The sequence below is a fragment of the Danio rerio genome, chromosome 15 (genome assembly GCF_052040795.2).
Source record: "Danio rerio strain M-AB ecotype USA chromosome 15, GRCz13ab, whole genome shotgun sequence".
In the NCBI taxonomy this organism is placed as follows: domain Eukaryota; kingdom Metazoa; phylum Chordata; class Actinopteri; order Cypriniformes; family Danionidae; genus Danio; species Danio rerio.
In genome coordinates, this window is record NC_141035.1 from 21,679,029 (window position 1) to 21,690,190 (window position 11,162).

The 11,162-nt window shown below is 33.6% G+C and overlaps 1 protein-coding gene across 6 annotated transcripts in view; it reads left to right on the plus strand.

Moving 5' to 3' along the window:
• The window catches only part of cadm1b (cell adhesion molecule 1b), a gene marked incomplete at its 5' end in the record, with an annotated part of 352,349 nt that extends 345,252 nt beyond the window's left edge, over window positions 1–7,097 (plus strand). For 3 of the 6 annotated variants that reach the window (NM_001423722.1, NM_001441351.1, NM_001441350.1), the window contains 1 exon segment: window positions 141–7,093. In NM_001423722.1, the coding sequence (NP_001410651.1) occupies window positions 141–259 (119 nt within the window). In that variant the 3' untranslated portion in view covers window positions 260–7,093. 6 annotated transcript variants of the gene reach the window in all.
• Between the last annotated feature and the right edge of the window lie 4,065 nt (window positions 7,098–11,162).

The following is an 11,162-nucleotide window of genomic DNA, read 5'->3' on the forward strand; positions in this document are numbered from 1 at the left end:
ATTTTGCCATCATTAGTTAGTTATTTACCCAGTTTTCCATCTGATTGTCATGAATTTCTTTGTATTTTTACACTCAGTAGTTCAAATAATAAAGTAACCCATCAAAATAAAGTATTATTAACGAATGTTCCTTTTTTAAGGGACCTACTTCACCCACGAAGCTAAAGGAGCGGATGACGCGGCGGACGCCGACACTGCCATCATCAACGCAGAGGGCGGACACAACAATTCGGATGACAAGAAGGAATACTACATTTAACTGGAACTAGACCTGTTAGCTTCCAGTGCTGAACAGCAAACTGTGGACTGCTGGGTTTGGGAGGAAGGGGTTGTGGGATTCAATCAGGCTGGATTCACACCTGCGCAGCTGAAGAGACGCTGCTGCCATCGAGACGGACGGGGTGTGGGATGGCAGAGCACTAGGAGAGCTCAATTTTAGACCGCTTCACCATCCAACACCTCCTGCTGGGGCCGGTTTTGTTCCGTTTAAACATTTGCTAAGAATTTTGTGCCTTGTTCTGTTCTTACTGAAGTTCCCACTTTCATCAGGACACCCACAAGCTACTGTCTCTCCAATGGTCTGAATCCACGTTTTTTTTTTCTCTCCTTTCATTTCATTTTTTTAATTGCTAGCACATCTTAAAGCTCTCTCTCATGCTGTTCTGTCTGCAGGTCTGAAAGAAAGCCGCGCACCAAGTTTCGATGTAAGATTCAGTCACAGAATGATCGCTTGGGTTGTTTTCACGGATTGATTCCAAGTAATTTATTTGGCAAATTGCCTGTTGCTCTCCTTAGTCCCCCAGAGAACGAGTTAGAGATGATAGAAACCTTTTTTTCTCTCTCTTTTTTGTGACCAACAACATTCAGCAGCAGTATTGCATTGTTGCAATATTTATTGGATATACTGTATGTGATTATGATCAGCTTGTGTTGATATTAGGGCTGTCAATCGAACACATTACTACTATTATTTCGTTTATTAAATCATTAAAATATTACCCAAATTTGGCAATGACATGACAAAATTTATATTATTATTATTATTATATACAGCTATGGAGAAAATATTAAGACCAATTATGACATTTCTTACTAAATTAAAATGAAAAAGTTATTATTTAGAGCATTGTTTTTTTTTTTTTTGCTTGTTTGTTTTTTCTTTAAAAAAAAAGTGCTAAATTTTCAGACATGTTGCTAGCCAAATTCATTTATATAGAACATTTCATAAACAGTAATAATTCCAAGTGCTTTACATAAACAGGAATAAAAGAAACAAGTATAAGAAAATAAAAAACAAATTATAACAGTGAATAAAAGCAGTTTAAAATGTGTTAAACAGGTTTTAAAAGAATGAAAAAGAAAAGAAAGACAAATTATAACAGTGAATAAAAGCAGTTTAAAATGTGTTAAACAGGTTTTAAAAGAATGAAAAAGAAAAGAAAGACAAATTATAACAGTGAATAAAAGCAGTTTAAAATGTGTTAAACAGGTTTTAAAAGAATGTAAAAGAAAAGAAAGACATAATAGTGTGATCTGTCGGACGTAGTACAGTGCTCATTTAGTAAGGGCACAGCTAAACAGATGTGTTTAAGGTCTTGATTTGAATCTTTAATTTCTTGCTGATTCCAGCAAATGGTGTCTAAAATTTTTCTTTTAAATTGATAATTTTGTCAGGCTCCAGTGTATAGGTTAAGTAATTTCGCTTTTAGGGCAAAGAATTCCTTCCTCTCATAGTCTTCAAAGAGAAATAACTTATAAACAAAGGAGGCTGAGAATAATGCTCATTTTCGATGTACATTTCACATATATATAATTATTATTGATATTATGTATTTTTATTTATTTATTTTAGAAAAAAAAACGCTCCAAATTACAATATTTTCATTTAACATTTGGAGGAAATGTTATTAAATGTTATTAAAAAAATAAATAAATATCTGGGTGCTTTCACACCGGTGAATCGATTTATTTGTTCCGAAACATAGATTAAAATTGAAACTAAAACAAGAGCTAAAACAAGTCATATGTGAGTAAACTCTGCTCACATTGGTCAGAGTTTCAGTTTTTTTTTTTGCAGATTCCTGCTTAGCTGTCGGGGAGTGGTAGTTTGGTGGTGTTTGACAGGGTGCGTGCCGAGATCTCACGAGAAAGTTTAAGTATTTTTAGTTTTGTCAGTTTAGTGGCTAATTCGTACAAATTCGTATGAGTTAAGTCATACGAAAATGTACCATTTTAAAAAGGAGGTGTGGCACCTAACCCCAGCACTAACCCCAACCGTCATTGGCTGATGAGCAAATCATACTAAACTGTACGAATTAGATCATACAAATTTATACGAATTAGCCACAAATCAAAAAGTTACGAATTGCAGTGAGATAGCGTTAGGTGAGGAGGGGTGAGAAGGGTGCGTGATGTATTTAAGGACCGGGAGGGAGATGCGCGATTACCGGGAGATTATCACTTGTTTGCTGTGCATTTGCAGGAGACTCCCAAAACTTCCGGGAGACTTGGGATGTCTGGAATGACCTCCCGCCCTACTCATAATTCTCTTCATATAGCCATATGCCAACTACATATCCATAAAACACTGTGATATAGCCGGGCTCGGATCGTATCGCTTTCTCACTACAATCGATCCGCTCCAGAGTTTGTTTCAGTCGAGCCAAGATGACCTCATTCAGGCAATCTCGGACCGATCGTTTTGGCACGGATCCGAGCGCAGTTGCTGCATTCACATATGCCAAACGAACGGTGCTAACTGGGCAAACGAGACATGTTCTGAAACAAAAGTCTAGGTGTGAAAGCACCCTAAATCTAGCTACTAGTCACATTAAAAACATTACAAAGAGGAAATAACAACAAGAATATAAAAGTCATTTGTTAATTGGCAGATTGATTTCAATTACAACATGATTTACAATAAAGTGTAACATAATTGATATGAAATATGGAATAAAATGGAAATAAACAACATAATGTCTTCTAGCTTGAAATAATTGCATTAAATGAACTATACAGATTGATTAAAACTTTTAAAGGAACTATTATTAGTTTTGAGTAATTACAGTTGGCTTCTGTTGACATCAAGGCTGACAGCTTAACATATCAAAACATTACTTCAATCAATACATCTCTCATATACAGTACATATGCAAACATAAATACATTGACAGCCTCATTCCTGACAGATTGACAGCTTCAATTACACAATGATTCACTGTTGATTGTGGCGTGCTAGACTTTTATCCAGACACACAGAACTAAAACAAACAAAGTCTCCTGAAGCCTAATTTGAAATAATCGAATTAATTCATCAGCATACGTTGACTTGATTAAAACCTTTCGGCGATTGACAGCCCTAATTGTTCCTTAGATGTAACGTATGTGATTATAATCGGCTTGTGTTGATATTCATTCCGGCTTGTGTTGCATTTATCCATATAGCCGCTCCTCTCGCAGACTCATTTATTATAATTACGCCCAAGCAGCATTCAAATAAAAGCCAAAGCAAAAAGAAGAGAGCAGAGCGGCTCAGCTGTAGATTCAAAACGATACAAAACATATCTATCCCAGAGTGTAAAATAGCTTTCATTTTTAGCCTGTTCTCACTCAGTAGGCTCAGTTTGAGGTGGAGGTCAGTGAGTTTGCCTGACTATTGTTAGTGCTTCTGTGCGCTTCTCATAGTGACATAAAAAAAAAAAAAAAACTGTTAAAAAAAAGTGTACTAAATGAAATAGATGGAGCCTGTATGTTGTAAGCCATACTCACATTTGTGGCCGTTTCAGTTTAGCAGCTCTTATTCTCCATTCCTTCAATGCGTAGATGCCAGACTGAATGTAATAACTCTACAATAATGCAATAGTTTGGACTTGCCAGTTTGTTTATCTCATCCAACATGCTTTATTTTGCACGTATGTGTGTGAGTGGGAGGATTTTTCACAGGTATTATGTTTTATCACTTCTAAAGGTATTACAGATGTATAGAACCTGAGATTATTACATTATTGTAGAGTTAGTATGCAGTAGGTGATTTATTACTCTCATATCAGGCTTCGTTTCATATCTTTGGCCTTCGTTTGGTGTCCTAGACGGTAGGACAGATACGTATTGTTTGTGATTTAAATGCATTGGGATGGGGGAGGGGGGATTTCGGAGTTATGGTGAGAGTAACGGTTAACATTGTAAAATCCTTGTGACAAAATTGTTTGGTCATAGCGTTTACATGAATTTGTGTATTATCAAGTGCTATTTTTTTGGTTTGTTTGTTTATTTTCTTATTTTCTCAGTTGTATTTCTGGGATTATCTGACAGATGAGCGTTATTAGCTAATAAATTATGGTATATGTGTGCGAGGCTCTTGTAGCTAATGCCACTTTTTATATTTGGTTATAGAGAAACTGTTTCCTTTTGTTGACATTGTCTGTTTCACAGTAATTTGTGGTGTCATACAGCAACAGATTTATTTGAACATATTATCGTATTACACTGTAAAACCCAAAAAGTTAAGGTAACTCAACCAGGAAACCGATTTGAGGAAACCGATTGCAACAAACCATTTCAGTTAAAAAACTAATCCAAATGAGTACTGTAAACTTAATCCATTTGAGTAAATGAATCAATTTGAGCAAAGTAAAACCCAATGAAGAAAACTCAAACCAAATGAGTACTGTAAGATTCAATAAGTTAAGACAACTCAAATTGTTTGAGGATACCGATTGCAACAAACCATTTTAGTTTAAAAACTAATCTATATAAGAACTGTGAACTTACTCCATTTAAGTTGAAGTAATGAGTTATTTGACGAACGCATTACCTTCAAAACTAAGTTCAAAACTCTTTTCAAATGAGTAGAATTAACTTTCAGTAGATTTTGAATTAACTAAACTTATTTCATTTGATTTCAAGTTGACTGTTGGGTTTTACAGTGAATATTTTGAATGCAAGAGAATCAAAGTTAAATTAAGCCCCTAAAAATGTCATTTAAACAATAAATAAAACAGAGAAATCAGTTGCCATTCAAAAATTTGGGGCCAAAAAGATTTTTTTAATAATATTAATACAGAATTAGATTATTTTTATTCAACAAAAATGCATTAATCAGTTTTTATTTTTTTTATTTTTTTTAGGAAAACTAAAATAATCATTGTAAGATGTTGATTTGATGGTCAAAAAACATTTCAGATAATTTTCTAAGTTGAAAATTATAACTAAAATAGTTTTTGTTTATTTTTTGGCTTATAATATTTTAATTAATTTAACTAATTTTTTTATTAATTAAGCATGGATCAAATTGATTATAAGTGAAACCAAATACATGTCTAATATTGCAAAGTATATTTTATGAATATTTATTATTACTTTTCATCGAAGAATCCTGAATTGAGGATGTTTACATGGACATCAGTAATCAAATTATTTGCTTTAATCTGAATAAGACAGTAATATGATTAAGGTGTTTACAAGAGTTGCTTTTTGAATGTTCCTGATCCCATTTTACATGTTATAGCACATATTTGATTAACGTAATTGCGTGGCCGCATTGTCCACATTTCACTCCGGAGTTTCATGTAAATTATGGTGTTTCGGTTTTAATTTGTTGACTTTAACTGCAGTTTGGCACTTTCACTTTCATTAAGGATGTATGCTCCCATGATAAACGAGATATTGCAGGTGAGTATTACTGCTGGAAGAGTGTCGTTTTAATGGAATTTAATACTGCACACCGCAGTATTAGCATTTTGTGATGCAGGTGTCTGTGGTCATTCACTGACTCGGAAGGTGCAGAAAATAGTGTCAAACAGCCATGTTTGACTATCCTAATAGTATATCCTGTCGCAAATTGTGGTAAAAAATACTGCACAATGGTAATAGTTTGATAAGGTGTTTACATGTCTGTACTGCACTTCAATAATGTGACTAAAATTCTCATTCTCCACATGTCTTAATCCGTTTTCTCTTTAGTTTGATTATGACCTTAATCAGATTCAATTAATCAAAAATCGCTGTTTACATAGTAGACTCTTAATCAGAGTATTGTCTTAATCGTATTAAAATTTGGATTATTGTTGTCCATGTAAACATACTCACTAAAGACTTCTACAAATTTAGCTTTTCCATCACAGAAATAAATTACATTTTAACATATATTTAAACAGAAAACCTATTTTAAACTGTAATACAATTTCACTGTTGCTGTTTTTTCTACTCTTCCTGTATTTTAAAAACACAGCCTTGGTGTGTAATCCTTCAAAGCATTAAAAGTACCAGCCCCAAAATTTTGAACCGTAGCATGCAAAATGTTTAATTTTTGCACCCGTTTTGTATTTAAAAATGTCATTTCTAAATGTATACTATACATTTTGTCAATGATCATGATGTAACTGCAATGGCATGAAGATATTTCACATGTCAAATGAGGAGTGGGGTCTACAAACAACCATAACATGAGCAGATCCTCCAGCCCATACAGCCACTTTACTCCTTTCCTTTTTGTAATGTTTACTTTATGATTAATCAAATGCTAAATGATCTAAAACTGCCCAAACCTGAAGAAGAAGAAAAAAAAAAAAACATGCACACGCAAACATACCTTCAGTGTAGGTTTGATTCTGCCCTGTCTCAGGTCTGTCTATCTATGAATTCATTTTTTGCATCTCAGGTAGAATGCAAAAGTGATGCCCCATATCTAAAAGAAGAGACTTAAGTTATTCTTAAACAAACAAGAGAAGAAAAAAAAAACACAGAATAGAGCATGTCGGACATGTTTTATCTGTACATCAGATGCTGTGCACTGTGTAAATGTTCATATTTCTTTGTATAGCTAGGTCACAGCAGATGATAGGTTTATTTAAAGAAAATAAATCGAAGACGTGAATTTTAGTGTGTACATTTACCAAGCGCCTGTACCACCCAGAACCTTCCGTCATGGTTTCCATACGTTTTATGTCAGATATTTTGTCTCATCTCTGTAGTTTGTACTCCTGTGTATAATTAAAGCTATGTTCCCGATTACACTTTGTATTTGACCATGAAAATACGTTTTTACAGAAATGGAGCAGTACTGTCTTAATAAAAAGAGGTATTAATGTTCAAACCGCAGTTGTGTCTTTGACGTTCACTGATTTCCGACAAGAAATCCATGTGCTTTGCGCCACTTTATATAGAAACGTTCGATTTCTGCCTCGCATAATCATTAAAATAGACTCATTTGTCATACTGAGGATGAATTACCTGATAGCACGTTTCGTTGAGATTCGTGGTTTGGCAATGCTGTAAACATATGTCGTGAAATTCTGTGCCAAAGCTAATTACAATAAGTGAAACATGAGGAGAGAGAAAAAAAATCGGAGCAGAAACAGCAGCGTGTTAGTGTATAATTGAGCTTGGGTGCATTTGGAATGAGGAGACGAGCCAGATGACTTGCACTTTTGTTCCACTTTTGGCACCTTAAGAACCTTTATGACTAATAAGAAACTATTAATCCAGTTAATCCAATTATAATTAGTACTGCTTGCTAAAGGAAGCAGTACTATTAATGCAGCTCGTTCATAGCATTTAGGGTTTTGAACAAAATGATAACCCTTAAAGCAGGCCTATCATAGCTCCCGCATGAAACTAGTTACTATAGTAAAACAACAACTCTGGTATTATACAATAAAACACCAACTACTGTTGTTTTCTACAGCTACTGTATATATTATACTATAATACACCACAGTTTACTAAATTAAACACTACTACAATATTTATTATAGTTTATCAGTATAGTTAATACCTACTGCAATATACTGTAGTATTTATTACCAAAGTGTATTATGCATTATAATACATGTTACAATGCCATACACTACCTGACAAAAGTCTTGTCGTCAATCCAAGTTGTAAAAGCAACAAATAATAACTTGACTTTTCTAGTTGATCATTTGGAAAAGTGGCAGAAGGAAGATTTGTCTGATGAATCATCTGTTGAACTGCATCCGAAACATCACAAATACTGCAGAAGACCTATTGGAAGCCGCATGGACCCAAGATTCTCATAAAAATCTGTCAAGTTTGGTGAAGGAAAAATCATGGTTTGGGGTTACATCCAGTATGGGGGTGTGCTAGAGATCTGCAGAGTGGATAGCAACATCAACAGCTCCAGGATTGGGCAGCTCAGTCACCAGACATGAATGTTATTAAGCATGTCTGGGGTAAGATGAAGTGGAGACATTGAAGATGAATCCAAATAATCTTGAACTCTGGGAGTCCTGCAAGAACGCTTTCTTTGTCATTCCAGATGACTTCATAAATAAGTTATTTGAGTCATTGCAGAGATGTATGGATGCAGTCGTCCAAGCTCATGGGAGACATACACAATATTAAATCTTTTTCCACTGCACCATGGCATGATGTGACAAGACTTTTGTCTAAGTAAAGTCAGAGCTTACTGTCCTAATTAAATAATTAAAAATTAAGACATAATCATATTTTATTTTATTAAAATAAGTGTAATCTCGAGGCGTTTGCCTTTCATATAAGCCACTTCGATACCAAATAATCCACTAGAAGTCAAGTTATTGTTTCTAAAACTTGGATAGGTGACAAGACTTTTGTCAGGTAGTGTAGTTCAAAAGCATTAGTATTTACTATATCATCTTATACTAAAGTGCTGATAACAACATCTTTACAAAAACTACCCACTGAATTACACTATACCATAAAAAATGTCACACTGTAAAACAATATCTTCAAATTAGCAGTTTTCAATTTTTTGTGATTCATGTTTTTCCCCCCGCTTTATTTATGGTTTTAAATAGCACTTGATCTTTCTTCCACCAACTTTTAACCTTGAATAGTTGAAAAAGTATTATTAGCATTATTAAGTGATTTATTGTCTAGACTGGTGTTGTATAGTATGCTACAAAATTCTTGTATCGAACTACCAGTACATTTTCTCTTATTTTACATACATATTTCTTTATATATTATTTCTTATGCATTACATTATATTATTTCAACATCAAAAGTCGACAGAGCAGAGATCAACAACATACTTTTTAATTCAAGCTTAAGTTAAAGTGTCAATCAGGTGTTTAAAATAACTTCTGTGAACAGATGTGCCTTATTACAGAAAGAAACAGATATTAGAATGTTATATATACTACACCATAAAAATATATTATCAGTTGCTTGTGACTCGAGATGTATTTTTCATTTATTTAAACTTTCAGATCACTTTATGAGACCGTGATCTCTGCAGTGTCTGTTTAAAAACTTTATTATTTGAAAACTGTTTAAATAATATATATTTTTAGATATAACATACATATAAAGAAATATATAAAATAAAAGAAAAAGTACTGTGGCTCGTTATCAAGTAGTTTGTAATTTATACCATAATAAGTAATGAGGTCAACATCCCACACCGCAGTTCGAAAGCATGGTCACGCTTTACAATAAGGTTCATCAGTAAATGTTAAGTAATGCATTTACTAACATGAACAAACAATGAACAATACATCTACTACTGTATTTATTCATGTTAATAAACATTAGTTAATGAAAATACAGTAGTTCATTGTTAGTTCATGTTAACCCATAAGGGCATTAACTAATGTTAACAAGCATGGACTTGAATGTTAATAATGCATTAGTAAATGTTTAATTATGATTAATAAATGCTGTACAAGTGTTGTTCATGATTAGTTCATGTTAGTAAATGCATTAACTAATGAACCTTATTGTAAAGTGTTACCGAAAGCATAAATAAATGGAAAACACTAGCAATTCACAAGCGATGGAAATTTTATTTATTTTTTTTTCAGTGTATATAGTGAAAAAGATTATGCCATTTAATATTGCATTATAAACATTATAAAAATACCTGAGATACATGTTTATGTTTTGAAGTTTCGTCAGTTAAAACATTTATGTCATGTTTTATTTGGCTACAGACAGCTGGATGTCTTTGTTTTATATGTTATATAGGGGTTTCCTAAAAGCAGCCAGTATATTATTATTATTATTATATGAACACAGAGTACAACCATGATGGTATAGTGCTAAATTAAAGTTATCATCAAAATGCTATATGTGATAATATTAATTACTGTAGCATGTAGCATGGATGCTGCAATGTAAAGTGTCCTTAAGGCTGTGATTTAGTATGCAGGCATTGTTTACTCATGAACATTTTGAAAAAAATGTCTAAAAAAAAAAAAATAAAAAAAAAAGAGAGAAAAATGTAACCAAGCAGATCTTGCCACCCATTTACAACCATTATGCGAACTATTGCAGTGGTGAGTGGCAAGATCTGTTTGGTTACCGAAATTCTTCTTTCTTTCTTTTTTTTTGTGTGTGTGTTCAACACAACAAATACATTTTTATGGTTTTGGAAAAGCTGTGATTAAATGATGACAGCATTTTAATTTTTGGGTGAACTTTTCATTTAAAGAAATGTACAGAATAATGTATGAGAAAAACATATACATTGTTTCTCTGCTTAGTGTGCATCTCCGTTGACTGCATTTATTTCACACAGGCCTCATTACCATCAGAGCATTTCATAAGCATAACTGTGAACATCTCTGCCTAATGAAAAGGCAAAACACCCATGAGAGGAAAAAAAGAAGCAGTGAAGTTATTTATATACAGTCTCTCAGTTGCTGTTTGTAAGTTCATGCATGAAGTCCCTCTCGAGAGGGTCATCGATTGGTCATAAATTCTTAGAAAGGGTAGGTCAGCGCAAAATACAAGTGTTATAACTTTAATGCTTTCAGTCCTGTGGTGAATATCCTCCTGGGTGAAATAAACGCTGTCTTAATAGTAGAAGCCCACAGTTTCCTCATAGTTGAGCTACTACCACTTGTTTATTATTTGTAAGAGCAACGAGGGTGATTTCTAGAACCGTCCCACTGATTCACCAAATTAAGTGCCTGTCAACAGTTTTTATTGCATGCTGCCAGTTATGGTCATTGAATTGGTTTAACATTTCTCCAAATTGCTTTGTTTTATCAGTTCGTTCATGCACCTAGGACTCAAACTGTGACCTTGGCATTGCTACTGTTTGAACAGAATTAATTATTTATAGGCGAAACACAGCCATTTCAACTGAAACCCACACAATCATGTCAATATGATTTACAACATTATTGCCAATTATGTACAGACTCCGCAAATGC